The sequence below is a fragment of the Anopheles cruzii genome, chromosome 3, assembly GCF_943734635.1.
Source record: "Anopheles cruzii chromosome 3, idAnoCruzAS_RS32_06, whole genome shotgun sequence".
NCBI lineage: Eukaryota > Metazoa > Arthropoda > Insecta > Diptera > Culicidae > Anopheles > Anopheles cruzii.
Window position 1 is genome coordinate 76,682,434 of NC_069145.1, and position 23,564 is coordinate 76,705,997.

The following is a 23,564-nucleotide window of genomic DNA, read 5'->3' on the forward strand; positions in this document are numbered from 1 at the left end:
CTTGGTTACTAAAGAAAGAAGTTACCCTATTTTAAAAAGACCCGCATCCAAAAGGGGCAATTCATCACTTACAAAACTCACCGTAAAGTAAATTTACGCTACGCGAGAAGCATTTATAAATAATACAATATATTTTTTTCTCCTTACACCAACACCCCTAATTCCCGCTACGTTTAAATAGTTGTATTTGAACATTCGACCATTCGTAAACTCACTGCTCACTGCCGCAGCCCGAATCTTTTTATCAACGAAAAGCTCCCTAATGCTATCTTGTAAGCTTTCGGCTATGACTTGGTGATAATTCTGCTGAAATCGGAGAGGCACTTCTTGCTTCAACGTACGCGCACGTTTCAATACATCGATTGCCTTCGCGGACTAGGAAGGTGGTGCCTTACCCGTGAACGCTCAGCGGCGTTTGGTTTGAGTTTTAAAAATACCGTCTTTTGACGAACCAAGAACGGCTTAAGGAATAATATCACAATTCTGTCCTTTCACCTACCGGTCTCCAGTGTGAGTGTAACCTATCGGTAGCAATAGTTGCCAGAAGCTGGCGACCCCGCTCTCTGCCTCGCTCTAGCTCCGATTGTGGTTTGCGGTTTACTATTTTTGTTTTCCACGGTGAATCCAACCGTCTGTCGGCCACCGAGCATCGCAGCGGTTGCGGATCAGTAGCCCCTCTCGTATAGTGTATAAAACTTTGTCGTAATTTAAAACTTCACTACAATACCTAACACAAAATACTGATTCTGTGGAATAGGAAAGTGGCACAAAGGGAAGGCCACGTACGGAGCCCGTTTTCCTTCAGCGCCACTTCGGCGCCATGCCGCCTCCGGTGTGGTGCACGCTCGTCAGGCGTGAATCACGTTGTTCAGTATGATCTCCTCCTTGTGCAGCGGTGTCCCACCGGGCGTGTTGGTGCTATTGCTGGTGATCAGCTTGTGATCGTGATCCCTGCACAGGGAGGGCTTTCGCTTTCGCTTGCTGGCATCGAAATTGCGGCAGGCGAAAAGACACTACAACGAGAGGGCGAGAAAGAGAGATTTTATGCAACACGCTGAGGGTTGGCAAGTGGTTGTCGTTTTACCGTAATGATGGCTGCCAATGCACCCGCTATCGAGCCGGCCAGCACGTCCCACCAGTGATGCCGATTATCGGTGATCCGGGACAGGGAACAGAAGACGGCCCAGCACATTAGCACCATCTGACAGAGCGGTACGGTGAGTACGGAGCGTAGACGCGGCACACGCTTCTCCAGGTACCAGATCATGAAGATCGCCTCGAACACACTCATCGCCGAATGGCCCGAAGGAAAGGATTTGCTGGCGTCGCGCACAAAGTAATGGCTTTCCTCGCGATTGGTGCAGGTGTACGAGGTGATGTATCTGCGAAGCAGAGACCGATCGAACTGTGAGTTTGACGAGGCATTGATTTGTGATTCAATCGCTTCTTGGCACACGGCTCAAGTGGCCATTATTTACACTGCACAAAAATGGCATTTGATGATGTCTAACAGAAACTGGACGTGTTGGGAGATGCAAATTGCACATGGCTCATTTGAATACCGGCTCATACTGTTAATTTTGAGCTGTTTTTGCAACATTTAAAACATGGATATTTTGTCAGCTAAACTATTGAACCTCTTCAAAATGTGCTTTCTTTGTTGTACTCTACATATAATGGTAACCCTTTTAAAACACCCGATCCAACTCATCTGAGGTGCTTGCCAGAATGCCGTTTCGCGACTTAGACAATTCACTCGCTGTGCATTCCAATCAAACAAAAAACCATCGTAACCTTTGCAAACATTTGCTCTTGGTTGTACGGCAACGTTTCCAGACGGCGAGGAATTTTGCAGTAGCTTCACAGCAAATAATGTTCAATGATGCTTTGTCAAACTATGCGCCGCAAAGGCAAACATATCGACCGACGGTGTACTTTAGAGTTATGCAAATAACGCAGTTCTTCCAACTCTTGCGACGTATTGTAAGTGCCACTTTTGAAGCGCATGTGTTAGGTTAGGCTCGGGTCACAAAACGATAGACCGTAAAGACTACGGAGCGAACTATACCGTAAAAACGTTATGGAATATTTTGGAATAGATGTTGCTAACTAAACGAAGCACAGTGTTTCTAATTGCAATTAAGCCTTATCTTGTCTACACTGACGCTGACAAGTTGGGGGGTCTATGAAGAACACGCAATTAAACTTTTTTACAAGACACATCGGTGATAAATGATCAATAACATTGATAAATGGTTCGACAGAATATCATGCAATCTGGGTCATTTGATGAGACGATCACTCCGCAATTTCCAAGGGCACGTGAAGAATCCGGCAAACAGGGAAGAGTACAGTGTGTTCACCGACCCCTGCTTGTTTGTCAAGCAAATGTTCTCCAGTTGACCGATAATTAACATACACCCCGTCCACCAGAAACCCTCGACGCCTTTTTTGTATCTTTACCGGGACGCCTGTTTACTTAGGTTAACGTACGCCTCGGAGGCTGTCTAGTACGCTTACAACCCCCTGGTCGGAGGCGTAGTTGTTCAGACAACATCACTTACTCGTTGCCCTGGCAGTTGACATCCGGTTTGCAGGTGTACAGGAAGTGTGGCCGTAGCTCTCCCAGGAAAATCTGGATCGGGAAGAAAACGGGATCGCTTAAAATATGTGCTGGTCAGGTGTGTGGGCTGAGGTGTGGGCTTACCTTTATGGTGCCGATGATGACTAGCATCGTAACAAGTCCTCGGCCGTACTTTTTGGTCCAGTACCACGCCTCAAGCAATGCCCCACGGCACCGCGAGCCGGGTTCGGTTTTGCTGCAGTTGATCGATGGCGTGTACAGGAACGCTTCTGTTAGCCATATCTATGAAATGGGACGAAAAACACACAACCCCAGCATAAGAAATACATCATTGATAAGTGCGGCCAGCCGAAGTGTTGTAGCGCTCTTCTCATAACCCATAAATCGAGTTGCCGGTTAAGCAACAGCTAAAGTCACCTGATTAATGAGGAGAGTTCAAAGATAAGCGAAAGGCGCACAAGGCGCACCTATTGAAGGGTGCCATAAATGCGAGTGGGAAATAGTAAAGCCCTACGGAGGAATGTCTTTATCCGCCGGGCAAGGGTTTTTGCACGCGTTCCCCACCCGGTGCGTAACGTGTCCAGGTATGAGTGCAAGTTTCCTCTTACCTCGAAGGCCATTAGGCTTTATCAAACCTTATCAGAGAGAGACTTTTCAAACGTCGTCTCCGGAAGATAAACGAGGTGTCACACCTTCGTAGTAGTAAAAAATCACCGCACTGTACGTTTGTACGGTACTCGCGTTTTTTATTTTTCAAAGCCCACGGAAGTCTGCCCTTTGGCAACGGTTTAATGAACCTGTTTGAGCCTCCGCAAGACACTCCACTAATTATGATTCATTTGGCTATTAATGAGATACATTGGATCTTAGTTAAACGACATCTACGCGTAGACATTTAAAACATGTATAAAAATGACTCCAATCAGTAGATTTATGATTTCTCTGCATGAATGGATGATCGTGGAACGCCAGTCTCCAACATAAGAATTAAATGAATTAGCCGTGCCCTAATATTAGCTGTGGTTTTCAAATACAAAACGGACAGTTTACATAATTTGTAATCGTAGAACTGTTTACAATATCGAAGATTCTTCCAAAAATGGTACACTTACACTAATTATAGATCAGTTCTATACTATAAACTTCTGTTTGAATAACGTGATGAATTTAAAAAAAAAAATTTAAATGGATAGTTTATTTGAAGTAGAAATTGAATATTTCCGATATAATTTTATAGATCAAAATATTCAGAAATTCAAGGTTTCGATTTCGCGTTGGGCCTGCCAAACCACGTATCAAGTATGGCAGCTACATGAGAATTCAATCTTCACTGCGGCGGTCCAAAAGCATTAAACAATAAATTATTAGTTTTTATTGGAATACATTTACGACGCAGATAATCAACCTTAATAGCTTATGAAAATTAGATTTTTGAATGATAAAACTGAAATTTGCGCTTGATTTTCGATCGACACTTTAATAGCCTCGTGCGGACCTAAACGAAAAATGGTTCGATTGGTCAAACGTTAGGCAGCACAAATGTGAAAACATTTATTGCCATCCACGTATTAGAGTGACTAAAGCGAAACCGATCGTGCTCATGTCTTCGGATAGGTTTGATAGAGTTGGTTTTAAAACCACCTCATCGTTGAGAGCATCGTTCCTCAATAAACTGGTTCACGTTCACGGCACGACACGAACCCAGAGGTTCACGGCACGACACGGGTTCGTATTTTAATGATCACATTAAACCGGCGGCCGATGGTATCTCAATCTACACCCAGAGGCGTTGAAAATGGATTCGATGATAAAAAATGATACGGGAAATAGTTTATTGTCCAATATCTCGATCGCCCATCTCCCTTCGAATAGTTAAATTTCCAAGCCTTCCAAGTCCAGACGATTTAACGTTTTTGTTGTCGTCTCCGGCTACATCCCACTCCGGCTTTGCGAATCCCACGTGTTGGTTTCGTATAGCCGTACCTGTACCTGTCCAAAGTTGATTTATGGATTTAAGCAAATGTAACAACGTTTAACAAATTGTAAACTTGTTTCAATATTTTTCCTACGCAGCCATGGCGACCACAGATCCCCATATGCTAATGTGCGCCATTGGGACATAAATATCAAATTCACGCGTAAATCAATACGCCAAACCACGGGAGCACCTTGAGCGCACTGTTCTGCTCCCTGGAGCGGTGCGGTGGACGGGGCATAACATGTTCCGCGCGTCAACTTTAACCGGCTGCCGGTTGTCGCAAGAGAGCTATAAGCGCTGCATTCATAAGATGTGCCCACATTTCCATCTGAAAAGCACCCCCTACGGAGTCTCGCAGACCGGTGCCATACTGACAATGTTTTTGATTCAGTTTAACTATTTTGTTGTTGTTGTAGGACGTCTTTGGAGCTATTTCGAATAAAGAAAACCGTTCACCGGGGCAAAACGCAATAAATTTCAAATGACCAAAAAACTTCAAGATTCACTCATTGGCTTTCGAAATAAGTCCAACTCCATGGATTCGGTTATCTGTTGTGGTCCTGATCATTGAATCTCACGCTTGAGCGAAATGTACGAACATATTTTTAGTAACTTATCAACTAGTATTCCCCAGGCCACACGCTCGTTTCATGATGCTATAATTCGCTTATGATCGTCTTCCGTCTTGAGCACTGTTAGCCAACACAGTTGTTGGGAACCACTTACCAGCAGCACGGGAACGAGCCCGCTCAGCAGAATGGTGACGGTCGTAATCGTATCACCCTTGTACTCATGCTGGATCGATTGATCGTTGCAGTAGTAGCCGCGCTTCACTACTTGTGGCAGCAACCCAAGCTCGGTCAGTATCAGAAAGCAGGCAACTGTTGAAGAACAAGAACAGAATGGGTGCGTGTATAAAAGTGTCTTACGATTTAGTCACGAAACAAATGCGTTTCGTTTGTGCCGCTTCATCGGTTGCATTACATCTGCTCCGCTGGCTATCGGATGGTGAGCAGCTCCTCTTAATTCCCTTCCTTGTTTCCCACATTATGAAGCAACCACCATTAAAGTGGAACCGTTTTGATTGTTTATTCGAGGTTAGGTTGCGGTCCGGAACCAATGCCACCCAGTGCACCGAGAATTCGTCTCAAAATTCTTCCCAGCTGGTTGCAACTTGACGCCAATGGGCCATACTTTCTATGCGCGATCAGTAGCTCAGTGTGGCACGATTTACTGCCTTGGCCACCGCCAGCGGCTCTTGAATGGCTTTTTCATTTCATGATTTGTGGCCCACTTAAGAAAAGTTTGTCACAAAACACTGGCCAGGGGGTTGTGGCCCGGCCCCCGTAACGGGAGGCGTTCTGTTTCGATGTACGTCATGGCCGGAGTTTGCGTACGCAAGGTTACGATTCCGAATTGCGCACTGTGGCGTGGCGAGTTGATAAAGTACGGACCAGATTAAGTGTCCGGACCAGATTAGGTGTCTCTAGAGCCCTACTATAAAAAAGCTATATTTGCATTTTTTTTCCAAAACAGACGAAAGCATCATAAAAAAGGTCCAAATATGTCGGAAGTGGTTAAGGTTTGGCCAACCTTATGAAGCAACGAAAATCCTTCGATTGGAAGAGAGGCGCCAATCAAATAAAGGAAGTTTGCCATCAAAATGTGATGAACATGGAAGAACGCACTACAACGTGGGTTGACTTTTGATGGCACATCGTCGAATTCGGAGTTTTGGCTTCTGGTCGATACTTCGAAAGGATAGTAAGACGCCAAGGGTCTCATGTTTGCCTTAAAAGTGAATTACGTTGACCCCGCATAAAAAGGTAGCGTTTCCTTCCAAAAATGACGAGCCAATGACCGAAGACCGACCGGACGTGCTTCGGAAGTGAGTTCTTATCATCGACCATTTGGAGCTTCTTCTTCTTTCTCTTCCTTCCGAGACAGTGGTACACGAACAGAAGCTACTAAAATTTAAGGAAAACAAAAAAAATGATTTAATGGTAAAAATACACTATCAACAACAGACTGACCGTTTTATGGCCAACCATTAGTTCCGCGTCTTCTTGCCGCCGACCTCCTCCCAATGATGGACGATTATTTGACACATTGAAGGTGGCCCTTTCAGCTCCGTCGAGCTGATAATGCTGGCATGGTAAATGTTCGTGTTGATAAAGAAACTTCTCTGGCTTTTGGGGTGCGTTGCTTGCCGTGCGCGAGCATCGTGCATACAAATCAACGCCAGAAACATATACGAACCCACACGGTGCCCAAACGATTGATTGGTGGGTCCATCGTGGCGATGATTTACGATGAAAAAAGTGGCAGGTTTTATTTTTACAACCTCAACCACAACTTTATACCTGACACGCGTTTCGTTTGAAATAAACCGTAACACGCCGCCAAAGCATAGAAGTTTACGAAAATGTAGTTGAAATGTGATAATATAAATAAACATTCCGTTTGGTTATGCAAAGTGCTTTGGGAGGTGTAAAAACTGGACTAAAGCGTTCTGGCATTGAGCGCGTGGCCGGGAAAACTAGGCGGATGCACTTTTCACACACTCGGTGAGGTGCCGTGACCGTGTCGTGCCGGCAACGGTCATAAGCCGCTCCCGAGTGTCATTGGAAAAAGTGCTGCGTTACGCGAACTGGACATTATCGCGTACCCATTTCGTAATGGACCGTCGGAAGAGCTTTCGCTAAACACTCTCTGTAGTAGTGGGTGAAGGTTGTCAAAGAATTGTAGGGCTTTCCCGTGGCCAAAACTCCTAGAGTAGCACCATCGATGGTTAGTCTAAGACCACAATGTAAGGGGTACAAATAAAAGATAAAACTTTTTTAAACTTAAACTCAAAATAATTGCCGAAATAATTTTTTGTAATTAGAGTTCTTGGATAATGTTTAGCGTCAGTAATTCTGTTTTTTTGACACAATTGAATTTAATTGAATGTGGCAACATATTTTGGTTTGGAAAAATGCACAATAAGCACTGCAGCGAAATTACAATACTTTTTCCAAACATCCACTGCGAATAATAAATCAACCGTACAGTCTGTCGATGCAAAAACGACCGTCACGTTAGTCTCCATACTTTGTTTCCCGGTGCAACTTGCATATTTCTTTTGTGAATCATTTTTTTGGTAAAAGGCCAGTTTGGTCTCTAAGGTCCTTACTGCGGCTCACTGTCGCAGTTAATTCCGGTTCTGGCGGCTTAGTGGAAGGCACTTGGGAAGAGAGGGATATAAAACATAAGCCTTCCACAACATAAAGCGTGGAACGCGCCGATGATAAGCGGAAATAAAAACTAGGGTCTTGCAGCTGGTCGTCGATCACATCAGAAAATGGAAACCACGTTGCGAAACTCGTTTTCGTCGGTTCACAGGGAAACTTTACGAATGCACGGACGGCACATAAAGGTCGCCGGCTTATGTTGCTTTTTGAGTGCTTACATAAGATAACATAAAAGCCGTTCGCGCATAAATTCCGCCAAATGTTACGCTTAGGTTTCTTTCATCCAAAATCCCCCAAACAACGTGTCGAATGTTTGGCGTTCTCTCTCTCAGGGTTAGGGTTCCTGAATTAAAACCAGATGCTCACAGATATCGGGGGCACGGCCCCGTGCGATTATGGTATTTAGTGATGAGTGATTTATAGAATCCTTCGCCCTCTGATTGGCGACTCGGTCGGGCACTTCGTTGTGCTTTGTTCGTTTACAGTGAGTTTCGAAAGTCTTCGAACGCAGCGCCGGTATCAACGTAATGTCGATTTGTAGCGATTTTCGAATGAATGTCTTTGCTTGCTTGCATGCATTTAAAGCATTTATTTCTTATTTTGCGATACGGCAAATTTATAATTCAATTTCTACTGAACTTCAGCAAAGTCACAGTTCCACATGCCGCATACCAATTATCTAACGCTCGGAGACAATGCAAAGAGATATAGTATTTTTTTCGTTTGACGACATTATTATGGCATTCCTTTCTATCCCAATTAAAAAATCTTGTGTTATGTGCCAGCAAACTAATGATACAACATGCATCTCTTCTCACATGATTTATTGTTTTAATATTCAAATAAAAGAAAATGGTGGCGAAATGCGACGATTGACAACCCTCTTTGGGCGCAAAAATAAATCGTCCGTCAGTCTGGTTGGTCATTTTATCTCGCAAAAACGCCCCGTCAACGACGGACCTTGGGTGATATTTGGGCACAGATTTACGATTATCGCCTCGATGGACACTTTCCGCCTATTTTTAAAGCCACTCGCCAATCATTGCCTGGCGAAGAGAATTTTAGCGAAAATTCCTGAAACTAAAGTCAGCATAATCGGTGCCTTGAATCATACCGGAGACAGGGGTCATGGACATGGGTTTTCAGCCACTTCGACAAGTGGCGACAAGAGATCCGTTGCACCGGGGAGTCACGTTTAAAACATTCCCACCGGTTGACTCATCTGATTCGCCTGGCGCCTCGTGGTGTGGTACGTTTCCGTGGTTGATGAACAACACGATAAAGAGAATTCTGCTTGCATACTGCTATGAATCATTTGCAAGCCCTCGTTCATGGGCGATACACTCCAGCTGCATACGTAAGATGCCCGTTGGTCACTGAATTGTTCAGAAAACCGCTTTATACAACATCGAGCTAATCATGAAAGTAAATTAGTATACAACATAAACATGGACACCTGTTGGCAGTGCTAAAACGCCACACGATGTCGCAATCAATTATAATTGAACGGCATGGGCTCGGAAACTGACCCCGTTCTGCACGAAGTGATCGAGAAACATCATTTACATTTTTATGAAGTGATGATAGCATGGATGAAAACCCGGACTGCGGTCCTTGAGTCACAGTAATTAAGCAATCTCTGAAACACTTCCCTTGAGAGCATAAAGTGTCCCATCTTATTTTACGGTCGGTGATAATGCACTTGCGACATCCCAAGACACGCTCGAAAGAGGTCCATAAAATCGAATGATCAATAACGAGCTGGATGAAAACATTTCTCTCGGGTTGCGACGGTGTCTTATAACGTTAACCTTGACTTTGCCTACAGGTGGGTTCGTCACTATTTTACGACTCTAAACATAGCACCGGCAGTCGGTCGCCGGCAGCACTACCCAACGTATGATTAGTGTGTCTGGCTGGTCGAATTCTAATTTTTGACACAAAACTCCGCCAATAATGCGGGGTAAAAACAGGCCATCCCAGCCAAAACGGTAGTCTGTATAACTTAAAGTCATATTATTCACTTCGTCACACGGGGTAATCTTCCTGTGGATAACCGGCTAGCACCGGGGATTAGGAACGATATGCGAGATGGACGAGTATCATAATAACAAAAATGGCACGTGTATCGAATACAAAGTTTAAGATGAAGTTGTCAAATTTTATTGATACGATGGTTCGATTCGTTTCGCTTCTGTCTTTTAATCCGTGCTTCGCCAACGTTCGGCAACTTGAACGCTGTCGGAGAAGAAAAAAAATGTCTCCTTTTGATCGTTACTGGTTTTGAGTTCGCAGATGGGATTTATAATTTTTAATCAAAATTCAAACTTTTGAGTTTTACTTTCTGAATATTAAGCTTTCGAACGGCTCACCAACAATGCTTACCCACTTCTTAGCCAATGTCGAAGATAACTTTTTGTTGCGAAAAAATCTGCAGCTATTTGCATTTAAACGGTTGAATTAAATCTCTTTGTGGCTCTGCTTCATTAGGACAAGACATTTTAAGTAGGTTTGTGAAAAATAGCATTTTATTAAACTACCCCTGAAACTATTCGGTGCAACGAGCTCTGCGTGCGAATTGTTCGGCGCAGCGTGCGATAACGCTCATAGCCTGGAAGGTCCGCAAGCCTCATCTTTTGTCACATTGGCCCCTCTGAGAAATAATACCTTGGCGCAAGGGTGTCCTGCTGTGAGGCAAATATGTTCTTCTCTATGCGTATTACCACTGGTCTTAGCAACGAATCCAACTCAGAAGACCTGTAATTACCGTTCGAAATAAGAAATAATATCCTTTGATCTTTCACTGAATGCCGCCCATGAAGTTATTATTATTGTTATTGTTATTGTTATTTATTAGAATCATCCTACGGGCCAGCAGGCTTAATAGGAGAATATATAAAATAAGGTACAAATTTCGCTTAAAGCTAAACATACTTGGACGTCACAGATTGTAGAATCACAAATCAGACGCAAACGCAACCGAACGAATATGCTGACGAAACACGCTTACAGATTGGTCAAAGTCGTAACAATGGTACACCTGATTGAACCTGGTTGACATGAAGTTTAAAGGGCTAAACTGCCCGAATCTGGTCGCCTGCGTTGGCACAGTCAGAAACGAGTAATTCCTTAGAACTCTCGACGGCGCAGAAATGTTGAGTAATGAGAGAAGCACCGGAGAGTCAATGTTGTGACTGATGAGGCTAGCCACGAAACAACATTGAGCGATGGCCCGCCTATCATCGAGCCTCTCAAGGCCAAGGAGGAGGCAACGCGTACGATATGGTGGGAGTTGCCCTGACGCGCACCAATTAACTTTCCTTAAGGCAAATCTGGTAAACTTTTTCTGAATACGCTCGATTCGCTCACTCCAGCAGGCAGAGAACGGACACCAGACAACACTTGAATATTCGACAGTAGACCTAACTATACTGCAGTACAGTGCCTCAATACATTGGATATCGTGGAAATCGTTAGCGATTTTGAATAGCAGTCCTAGCTGCCTATTGGCCTGCGCAATGACGTGCTCGTAGTGTTCTATAAAGCTAAGTTTGTCGTCGAGTAGGATTCCCAGATCCCGAACACAGCTAGTGCGCTCAATTAATGCCCCGCGGATGCTGTATGCGTGCAGTAGAGGTTGGCGGGAGCGACTGAAGCTGATCGCATTGCACTTGGCGATGTTCAACTCCAGATGATTTAGTGCGCACCAGCTGGTGAACGAATCGAGATCAGCCTGGAGATCAGTGCAATCAGCGGGGTTTCTGATAATGGCGTAGAGTTTCACGTCGTCAGCGTACATAATAAATCTTGACTCGTGCAGCACGTATTGTAGGTCGTTGACAAACACAATGAATAGAAGAGGTCCAAGGTTACTCCCTTGCGGTACGCCGGAAGTGCCAGGAAAACATTTAGAGAAGCAGGATGATACCTTGACTTTGTATGTACGACCGGTTAGGAAGGAGCGTATCCACTGACTTAGAGCCGGGGAAAGTCCCAGTTTTGTTAGCTTCGCGATTAGGATGTCATGTGAGACACGATCAAAGGCCGCTTTCAAATCAGTATATACCGCGTCAATTTGCAGTCCCACGTCCATTGCGGTCTTGCATTTCGTCACAAATTCGGTGAGAGCGGATGTGGTGGATCTCTTGGGAAGAAACCCATGTTGGTTAGGACTTAAGACCGATCGCAGCCTCAGAAGCATTTCCTCATGCACTAGCATTTCAAATATTTTGGAGCAGGCGCAGAGTGACGTAATACCGCGATAGTTTGCCGCGTTCTGTTTGTTGCCCTTCTTAAAAATTGGTACCATGTGGGCTATTTTCCATGCAGCCGGGAAGGCATGAGATCGTATAGATGCATTGAAAATCGCCGACAAGACTGGAGCGACGGATTCGCGGCATTGTTTCAAGATGATGGGAGGGATGCCATCTGGTCCTGGGGAATACGACGGCTTCAGTCTGTCTAATGCCTTAACCACAGAGGGGACGCTAAAGGCGTGGATGGTGTCGAATTGTAGTTGTCCATGAGGAACATTTTTGACTGAACGGGCAATTGCAGCCGGATCGGTTACCGTTGGCCCGAATGCACTACAGAAACGAGTCGCAAATAGATCAGCCACCTCTTGGTGACCGTGTACAGTGACGTCGTTGAAGGACATCGTCGTTGGCGTTGGGGAGGATTTCCTCAAGTTGTTCACGTGTCTCCAGAATGTCTTTGGCTTCCTTCTCAAGTTGTACTGCACACCCCGGAGGTGCTTGTGGTACAGAAAGCGGTTGTACGATTGATACAAACCGCTAATATAGCGTAGCGATTGGTGATTCGTTGTGGAACGTTGTTGCTTGAAGTGTCGTAGCGCGAGTCTCTTTAGTCGCTTCAGGAGCTTCAGATGCGTGTTTGACCACGGAGGGGTGCTCGGTGGCCGTGCCAAAGGGGTGCAGGTTCTAATGGCTGATGTCAGGTGGTCGGTAAAACAGCGGACTGCATCGTCAAGTGAGATGTTTCCCACTAATAAAGTGGTAATGTCAAAGTTGTTGATCATGGTTCGCAGTTGCTCGAAATCGGTACGTTTGAAGTTGAGTCCAAGAGTAGAGTTAAGCCGACCAGTCCTGTTTGGCACACGGGTTGAAGCCAGCGATGGGACCTGCGCTGGGCTGTTCAGGTTCGGGTGGATGTTGACTAGCAGTGCCGGGTGATGAACGTCGCATGGGAGAAGCGCTGTTGGGGACTCATCAACCTGCGTTTCATTATCAAGTTCTTCGTTGACCAGGACCAAATCCAGCATGCGTGAGCGAGCATTCAGTGTCGTGTTTTTCTGCATGAAGTGGTTCGTTGTTGTTGAATCGCGAGAAATTCGCACAACGAAAACGAGAGGATCGAAGAGGCAAGATATAATGCAATTTTTCTTCTTCTCGTGCAAAACTGGAAACCAATCAATGGTTAATGGAATTGATAGGCAATCGAAAGCCGTCATTATCGACGCAGGGTGCAATTTCAGCGCATTATCCTGATCGTGAATCATAATCCGCCGATCAAGGTTTTTTTTTGTTCATAAAGTTGTATTTATGAACAATTCTTTCGTGATGTAAAAGTTTCCCTCCGCTGTGTTAAACATAATGAAACGTTCCTCAAGTTCCCTTCGTTCCGGCTCAGATGATTATAAAGGCGGTTGTTCAAAGCAACAACTACCAACTATTAGCTTCAGTCAAGAGTGAAGTGCCTTTTTGCCGGAAACATTATACTGCCTTGCTAACTAAACATCCAAGTTTTCGGTCTCGTTAGCACCTCGTCGGTGGAGAAAACACTCGCTTGTACGTGTTAATTGAAGGCGCAAAAGGGTAGAGTTATACAAAATATATTCTGGAATTTGTTGTACAAGCACAACTATTTTCATTTAACAGTCTGGTTTGACTGCATTTTGTTCTATGGCTATAGAGATTTACATTATTTACAGTAAGGATTTGAAGGACGCAAAAGTATGACGACGCAAGAATATTTATGCGGCCATTGTCACACACTGTTGAAACACCCTGGCTGGCTATACGTTGAAACTCGTTTCGCTATGAAACTTATTGTACCGTTTCTATTTTTTATCAGCAGAATAAAATACTCTGCAGCTGCTGAAGAAGCTGCGCCTTGGTCCGATCAAAAGTAAAGGCCTGAGAAGGCCATTACACGCTTGCGTGACGGCGATCAAGTTTCGCGGTAGAGGGTCACAAGACACCTGGTTATTCCCGTGGACAAGGATTCAATCTTATGGAAAAACATTACCTCGAATGATTCATCCAGGTGGGGCCGTAGATGCGCCTTGGCTCGCCCTCGAGGAGAGCGGAATCCCCGGTGAGCGGTTTGGAGAGTGCGTGTCGACAAAGTGGAAAAACTCATTTTAAATAAACGAATTACGATAATACGCACACATAAAACCGGTGTAGAAAAGGGGTCCTTTCAAGTGGGAATCATAATGCCGCACAAACTACGCTGAGGACCCGCCGCGAGTGTTGCCGTCAATCGGAGTGCGGTGTGGCCAGTTGTGAGGCCGCGTGAGGCTGCGGCAGCTTTGTATTTTGTTTCAGACAGACATTACAAAGCTAACGGCCATGGTAAAAGAAAAATAATCATTCTGCTTCGATTGTTTAATAACATTTAAAAAAGTTGATACAGCAAATTCATCAACATTTATGGAAGATACAGTTGTCGTTTGCCAATCCAATCCGTAACCCAGTTTTTGTATCAGAAACCTAATTTATTCATATTAAATATATGAGCTCCATTAAGCTCCATTCCGTATCCAATCTCCACAAACGTAAGAGTCCATTTAAGTGTCGACAGGCTTTCCGAGACACTTGAGAGGATGGCAGCTGTGTCCAGCTTGTCGATCGGTTCTGTAATTTCAAACCCTGATTGTGGCGCTTAGCCATCTGGTATAGAAACTGCTCACCAGATGAATTGAGGTAGAGATCCTGTGGCCATTCCGAAGCACGAGCATAAAAAGTAAACATCGGACAAATTGATCGCTTTCAGAGGCGGCATTTTTCGGAGCAACATTCATTTGCGATCGGCTTCTTCTGGCAACAACTTCATCGATCAGACATGCCACGTGTTAACGGCTACTGTGGTCAACACTTTCGTGCAACATAGCGACTAATTTTAGCGATCGTGATGCCACAGCACTATGAGCATTATTCGAATTTGAACCATGATCGAGAGCAGCATAAGAACGAACATATGAAGCCGTAAAAGGAAACAACAAACAAATCGAACATTTCTATTTATTTTCCTTTTAGCCCGTGTTTCGGGCTATGCCGTGCTCGTGTCACTCGCGATCATTGCCCGCGCATTGCAGCATAGCAAGAGACGATCGTTGTTGCACTGCCAAAGAGTCCCTCGAGACAAGCAATCAAAATGTGAAACAGAATCCGGTTCACTTCGTTCGTCGCTTTAGGAATGTTTAGGCTCTTGCACATTGGTAGTCGCAAGGTAGATAGGGCCAACACATGCTTTATTTGTCAAACGGCGTAAGTAAGAGATGCCTAAACATAAACTAGAGCTTAAGCAGCACCACAATGGAACCGGGGAGCGCGCGGAATGCGCTGGTCTATGCTCTGGAGCGCACAACAAGCTAATTAAAACCGAACAAGGATACACTCTCGACGGTGGCGACAGAGCGGGAAGGTCCCCGGGTTCCTTAATAGGCAACAGATCGCATTCCAGTGCCGTGCCGTGGTACGGTTAGTGACATACCTCCTGGCCAGGCTTGATCGATCCGGCCCTAGCACGTGCGCATCGTCCCACCGCCACAAAGGAGGGTTGGACGGCTGTTTAAAGAGCGCGGCGCGTGAATGTTGGAAGAAATGGATGCGACGGCTGTGTTTTTCCTATTGTTCGCGTGGCTAGACTTTACGCACGGTAATTGTGGCTTACTCTGCGCCCCACCGCCCCCCTCTGGAAATGCGATTTGTCTGCGCTGATTGATGGATTGTCGACGCGTCCCCTGACGGCAGTTTCTTGGGGTGATTTTACCTCGATGCCGGTGAGGTTCAAAATGCACAACGAGTTTCGCGTCCACTGTCCAAAAACCCCTTTCGGCCAGCGCCAGTCCCGCCACCGCCTGCTTTCCATTGGTGTGGAACCGTCGCCTCCATTAGTCGTAGGAGCGGTGGCAATAAAACGGGTCTCCTGCCTTTCTGTTGTTCCGTTTCCGTACACGAGAAGTGCATTTGTGCGTTCCGCCAGACACCGCCAGCACGCGTCTGTTTACACCGCCTGGCCAGTGCGAGACGCCGCCGCCGCCTGCCTGCGGGTTTATTGCCAGGAAAAGGGTCAGAGCCAGTCTTCGGCTTCGGCTCCGGAGGCTTCCAAGCAAATCATTTCCGCGCCACATTGGTTTGAGGGAACCATCGTGACCGTAACCGGCCGGCATATGACCATGATGATGGATTAGTGTGGCTTTGTTCGTGTTTTTAAGATCATCTTGCAGCCGTTAATGCGCTTGCGTCTTGCGCTTGCCTTATCAATGGACTCCGCCGACAGGCGCTCACCCTAGGTGATGATTCATTTAATGGGCCAGCGTCGCCAACCGACTGCCGACTGGGGCTGTATAAATGCATAAACATTAACGGTTACAGGGAATACAACACGAACCTTCGCTGCCATTAACTCTTTATTGTTTGCCTTGCCAGACCGTCCTGAAGGGAAACAAGTGAAAGACTGGTGGGAATGATAGTAGATAGCAAAGTGAAAGATGAAACACACTGAGTAGTAAAAAAGAAGATTAAATTCAATTAAATAAAACGAATCATCGTAATTAAACAAAATATTTCGAAACGATTCAATACAGTAAACGTCTTTGTAAAAAATGCGAAATGTGTTATTAACATCAAGCATGAATTGAAATTCATTGAGCATTTTCATAAAAATTTTATCATATAGTGGACAAAACGATATTAGAAATAAAAAATAAATAATATTCGCAAAACTGATTGTACAATGCGCTTAGACAAAACCCTCTGCGCAAAGTCACCAGGTTCGATGGGAAGCGGAGGGCATCACTGAAGATGCAATTCGATGCGTTTGGCGGTGCGAATGTGGCATGAAATCGTCAGCACCGACCGGAACCTCGGCACTTCACACACTGGTCATGGCACACCCATTTTCACCCGTCTACCGTGACAGCGTCGGATTGTTGTAACTTTGCTGCCTATTGTCACTAGTTTCCCCCTGCAACTATGTCGTGCGAGTGGACCGAAGAAAAAATCGAGTTTCCCTCTGGGGGACTCTTCGCGATTATTTTGTTGCCATATTACCATAAATCCAATTTGTTGCCGTCCTTTCTACCGTAAGACCATCACAGCAAAAACTCGCACTCCATTGAAAATGCCGCTCCGTAAGCGATGTGTTATGCTTGCACCGCCAAGAATCAAGTCAGGAAGGGGGCTGATGTATCGACCCAGAACGATAAGAAAATAGGAAAAGATCGATCGGTTCATTGGGTCCGTCATGGGTGGATGAAATGCAGTTGCCGCGCAGAGCGCATTCGCAATGCATCATTAACGCGTTTGAATCGAGTTCCGAAGGAAGTGGAATAAATTTGCCGACTTGTTAAATTTTTCCCGAGAGGCTCCACCGAAAGAGTGTGTGTCAAGAAAGCCAACGGTTTTAACGCCCATCCAGCGGATGCATTGCAAACCACGGTGCAGCGAAGCTTGCACAACTGCATTTCATTCATAACAAAAGCGCAGAGAGAGAGAGCTCCACTGGGGAACCACTTTCTGGTGTCCTGTTACTCGCGTCGGTACCGGTGCTAAGATTTAACTTGAGTCGTACGGACGCAAAACTGGACCCCGCTCGCATTACAACAATCGTTTATCATGGGCCGTGAAGTGTCGATCCGCGGGACGCGGTGGCTACAGCGAGCGGTCGTTGCTGAAGTAACGATTTCGTATGCACAACAATCGTAATTGTTTTGGCCACTGTTACTGATACCGTGCGAGGTTGAGGATTTCAGTGAGCCCTTTTTTTCTTCTATCGGTGCCGTCGGAAAGCCAACTCCCGCGCACCGCACGAGCGCTAGTAGCGTGGCACGTTCCACAATTTGGTCTTACCGATCGTTTTCTTTTTCTGTGGCATTTGAACGTTTATTACGGAGCTTTTACGTGAAGTTCGATAAAAAATGTGTTTTTTTCTGAATTCAGAAGTAATTTAATATTTTCAAAATTATTATGCACGTTTCGAAACTCTTATGAAAAGTCTTTTAGACCCTTCCTAGGGTTTTGATTTTCGCCTGAAAAATGAACAGCTACCATTTCTAATATTAGTAACAATTTTATTTTTAATAAAAACAAAAATAATAATCATTAGTTCTGTGAGAATTCGATTAACATGTCTAAAAATATATATTAGTAATGTTAATAAAAGGACAGCCAACGAATTGGACTCATTTTAATTTTGACACTAATTGGCCATAATTAAGGCGTTCCATTATGTACACAAAACTAACATTCGCCACTTTGTGCAATCGATTGTGGCGATTAAAATGCCGAACTAATGGGCGAGAATAGAAAACATTAATATTTTCCTAGCAATTTGCAATGGTCACGAGCCGCATGGCGACACGATTGTGTGATGAATTAATGCAAGTTTCACAAATTTTCGCGCCCACAACCGCTTATACCAATTAGTGGCAAACTCCGTGGTCGATAGCGACCTTTGAAGAAACGCCGCAAAACGGCTTCAGTGGTGCCCAAGTTAATCTTTTAAACCGCTGGCGATAAATTGGTGTCGGGTATTAGCCAAATTAGTGGCTGTACCATAACAGTCCGACGTTCGATATAGGGTGTTTACAATCGTCTTTTGCGCCATTCTGGTTTTGTTTATAAACTCCTTAAGACGCCCAAAAGCTACGCGACATCGTGGAGGATGGGTGCCTTCGGTTGAATAGTATAAATGGCCGCATTGGTGAGTGTCAAACGACCAACCGACGCCGCGAGCGATGTCCCGTCTCGCGTTTAAAAAGAGCATCGCAACAATTAGCATAGATTGGCATCGACAAATTTTTTCCTTCCGCCTTAAAAGTCGACTCTCACGACCCACGGTCAACAGCCAAAGATGATCTAAGCCCCTCTAAGCCCAATGACCACCAAGACCGTCCGGGAACTAGACGACCCGCGGCCACATTGCCGCACATTTGTTGAGCCGGAGTTCACCCCAAAAAGCGATCGAAGGGATTTCGGTTGAGTTTGGGACAAAAATGTCGTCATTGTAAAGACGAAACGTAGATTCTTCTCGAAAAAAACGAGAGAAACGGGAACCACCTCCGGTTTTACAAAACTGAGAAAGGGAGCACCGGCCCCGGCAAAAGGTCGTAAAATATGCTGTGGCCCTATGTGTGATGCTCGGCCGGTCGGGGCGGCTAGGGCCCGCTTTTTGATTTACGACAAACGCGCTGTGCGTGGACGCGACCAGAAGCAATAAACTTGCGAAACCCCGGTAGTGATATGTTGAAACAAACACCGCAGAACTATATAAGAACTCGAACCCCGGGACACAGATCTACCAAGTTGGGAAGGTAAAATCCCCCCAAAAACAAGCCGATCGGATACGTAATAACCATAAAAGTAACACTCGTTTGTTCTCGAAAAAAAAACAGCGAGAAAACAACGCCCAAGACCTAAGAGGAGGAAACAATAAAATCGCCAACATAACTCGCCAATCGACACGACATAGGGTTCGATCAGTTTATGTTTCTCTCAGGGGAGTAAATCATTTATCGCCACCGATTTCAAGGAAGCAGAAAGAAGTCAATTCGAATCGAACACGACAAAGGCGGGCCCCGAAGATGTTTCTTGTTACAGAATGCCAATCTCGTTGACGGAATGATTGCGAAACCTCCTTTTTTATGGTGTGCCGCGAACCGATAGCAGCGGGAAAATGTGACAGAGAGCGAAGAGTACCAAAGGGGCCGGAAGGCCGGGGTTTCTGGTTTGATTTCTTAAGTTTGGAAACTTTTGTGCGACCTTTTTTTGGTTTTTTGTTTTGCTGGATTTGAGGAAGTTGCTGTCGAAATAACCTATCTGTCGAACTAATCTATTCTTGAGTTCGTGGGAAATGACCATTGAAAAGTAAAGTTCACTAAAAGTGTGGCTAGGAGGGAGGCAAACATTTCTTGGGAAAAAACTGGAATCCTAAAATGGGAATAATTCTTACTAGAATATATTTAACCTAAAATAAATGTACTCGAACTTGACTGTGGATTCGTATTGCAAATAAGAACAGGAACAGGGACGAACTTGAGATATTTTGGGAGAGTTCGAGTTGCAATCGAGTGTTTTTTAAGGCGAATACCCAAAATGAAAAAAAGCGGAATTTTTAGTGAGACATAAAATGCTTGAACACAAGCAGGTTTTTACGATCAGTTCATCGATCATTTCATCACATTGTGTGCCGCCCGTGGGAGATGATCGCGCGCAGACTGTGGATCGTAAAACAAAATTACGGAAACTGTAGCATTTTATCGGTTTTTCGTAGCTTACGGCGATGACGTTGCAACAACATTTTGTTTTTAAATAGGTGTACCCACCATGAAACGGAGAATGTGAAACGGAACTATCAACTGTTCAGAAAGAATGAAAAAAAGGACCTCCGGCGGTATCAAGTTATCAGATAAAGCGCAGAAACGACGTGACGTGGTGTGGTGTGGTGCGGTGATAAGCACAAACCACCGAAGAAGGGCTGGCCGTGCCGCAGAAGAATCGTGCGTGCGGGGTGTGTGCCATAATTCGTCGCCGCTCACGTACCCGATTGGGTGGTCAGTCGGCCAAACAAGAAACAAGTGACGGAGTGACCAAAAAGCATAACTCAAGCATCTCATTACGCAACATGATTCGGAAGGTTGTCCCGCACAAGAACAACGCCCTGGCTGCCAAGCCATAGCCAACAACGCCCTGGCTGCCCCTTGAAACGCTGACCGTTTTTCCCTCACCATTTTCTTGTCCACAGCTCCGCGTACAGCGGATGCAAGTGGTTAAATAATGAGGCTGTTGACAGGCTCACTCCGTCATACATTGCCCAAATTATATTGAGTGTTACCAGAAGCCTCAGCCTCAGAGTGTCGAGAAATTTGGTTGACTGGACCCGAAAAAGAACTCGATGACAGTGACAATGTTTTTTACTGCGATGTTACAGAGAAAGAGAGAAAAAATTGATAAGATTGATGTGCATCGTGAGTTCAACAGGATCATCGCACTGCCCGCGTACGATCGTCACACGAATCAATCGCAATGTGCACAACTGGGAGCCACTGTTAAATTTTGTGGCCAGTCGAAAGCACGGTTTAGTAGCGTTTTCAATACGGAGTAATGAAATGAAACTACGAGCCGAACCGAACTGATCTAATCAATCTAGCTCTCCTCTTACTCTTTATGCGTCCTAACTAATCGACGATCATGGACCAATTTTGCCCGATGTCTCCCGCGTTTTTTAACACATCACATCACGTTCAAGTGTTGACTGGAGGTCACAATACCCCGCAGCACACACCGAGACCATCATCAAGTATGTTGACAGCACGGAGCGTGAGTAAACGAGGCTTATCATATGTGGCTTCAGAATTCGGACCGCGTGTGACGGGGCGGCTCCCGAGAGTTCGGACGAGCAAACATCGATCGCCCACCAGATAACCCCGTTCGCGCGAGGAAATCGAGCGCTCGGGGCGAACCAGAAGGGCTCGTTTCGGTCCGTTTACCTAGTGTCAGTATCAATCCATCGATGGCCATCGGGACCGTGATCCTCGGTTTGGCTTTGCCGCATATCTTCTGCGATTCGACGTCGGCCATGGTCGGGGAACCGCTCTCACACTGTTGTTTCCACACACACCCGGGGTCCTGGGGAGCGACACTTGCAGGCGAGTTGGTCTTGGTTGGCCAGTTCTGTTACACCATAGTCGTCCTGGTGCCGTGCGGATTTGCTCCCGGCTTTTTTGTGTGTCCTACACGATGCTGCGCAGATTCTGTGCCGGCAGCACAAAAAAGGGCCAATCACAAATCACTCGACCACTTGTCGGAAATCTTCGTTATCACTGCACAAACACACCCTGTTGCACTGCGCGACTCTCTGCTGCTTTCTCTATTGCTGATTGCTGTGGGCCACGGGCACATTGACGGACGATGACAACAATTTGCACAATCGAGCACTTCCCTTTGTGGCGCGGCGGATTGCGGCTCCGATCAGAGGCTCGCAGGACGCGCGCAGTGTTTGGCCAACAGTCACTTGGCGCTAGAGCCGTGCCCTGAATCCCTAGATTAAAGTTGTCCACTGTACCGCACGGCACTACCGGGAACCGAACCGGGAACTTGGGTGATTGTGCCAATAAACAATTCAAACGCGTCGTTTACAGTCGTCGTCTCGGCGAGGGGACCTCGATAAAATCAACCTGCAGCCCAACGAAAGCACTCTCGCGAAGGGGTGGATCGGATCGCACGGGCCACCTACTGCTGGGGAGACCGGTAAAATTCCGTCGTCGTGCTCCACACACCGGAACCACCTATTTACTAGCGATCGCTGCTCACTGGGGGAGCACTAATCCACTCAAAAGTGCGCAGATTAACGGAAGTGCTGGATCAGTCCTCATCACTCGGGCCACGGGACCGTTTCAGTGAGGGGGGCTTAGTTTTTACCCAAGACCCGTAGGCTGCACTTTGGACCAATTTAACTCAATGATGATGCGTTCTCGTTGGCTGCTTCGCCAAAACAAACATTTGGTTGCGCATACGGCGCACTGCGATATGTTGATTAGCCCAAATTCTTTCCGTCGCTTCGTGGTCACTCTGTTGGCATGTTCGAGTTAATTAATTGATTAATGCTGTCCTGTCCTGTGTGGTGCGCCCGGCGTCAAGGACAAAATTGAGCGATGGTCCGGATGGTGCTATTATTTGGCGCTTGTCCCGTGTTGGGCCCAACTATAGAGCAATCCTCTAGTCTAGCAGCTTCTACCTTATCGCCCCGATAATCAACGTGCTTGTCACACGGCCACTGTCCTTTTGCAGTGTTTGGTGCAATTGCGGTGAGCTGAAGTTTTGTTGTTTACGAAAGAACCGCAGTAGGACTAGCGGAGAGTAGTAAATCAAAACAAAAACACTCCACCAATTCCACCGGCAAACCGTTGAACGCCAGGAGTGATCACTGCACTGCACTACGGGCACGGTAAAAGACCGGCTTCATCATCATCAGCGGCAGCAACGTCAACAAATAAACACACTCTGTATTTCGTATTTCGTATTTCGTATTTCTCTGAGCGGAACGATCTCGATCTGGAAAACGCGGTTGTCCGCGCGAACATGCAATTCGAAACGAACCGAGCGCGCTTCTTTGAACGACGACCGAACCTTCGTTCGAATTTTAAAGGGATGCTCATCCGGCGCTCACGGCGCGGGGTTCTCGTGAGTGGCGCCGAGTACAGTCCTCCACACACCGCCGACGTAAAGTTCGGAACGTAGCGTAAAGTTCGGAAAGACGCCTTGTCTTGCATGCGATTGTATGGAACATTTCACACCGGTTGTCGACATCAACACCGAACGTGTCCCATAACTTCCCACCGTGTGAAGTGTCCCATACAATCCCATGAAAGACAACGCGTCTTTCCGAACTTAACGTCGGCGGTGTGTGGAGGCGTAAATGTAAACGGCCCCTCAATGTCCTGCACAATTGCACCTGCTGCAAGGATTTGTAGCCTATTTTATTTGTTTGGGAATGCTTTGGTTTTGTTGTGACACTGTTCTTC

General features: G+C 45.9%; 1 protein-coding gene across 2 annotated transcripts; it reads right to left on the bottom strand.

The window, feature by feature from the left end:
- Positions 1-111: 111 nt before the first annotated feature.
- LOC128274214 (phospholipid phosphatase homolog 1.2 homolog) lies at positions 112-22,666 on the bottom strand. 2 transcript variants are annotated; one of them, XM_053012327.1, is made up of 6 exons: positions 21,531-22,666; positions 5,289-5,443; positions 2,708-2,866; positions 2,565-2,635; positions 1,085-1,382; positions 112-981 (listed from the first exon to the last, which is right to left on the bottom strand). In XM_053012327.1, the coding sequence occupies exons 1-6, from the start codon at positions 21,619-21,621 to the stop codon at positions 919-921; spliced, it is 837 nt and encodes a 278-aa protein (XP_052868287.1). In that variant the 5' UTR covers positions 21,622-22,666; the 3' UTR covers positions 112-918. The 2 variants fall into 2 exon arrangements, with proteins under 2 accessions (XP_052868287.1, XP_052868286.1); XM_053012326.1 differs by having other exon boundaries at positions 112-1,013.
- Positions 22,667-23,564: the final 898 nt, after the last annotated feature.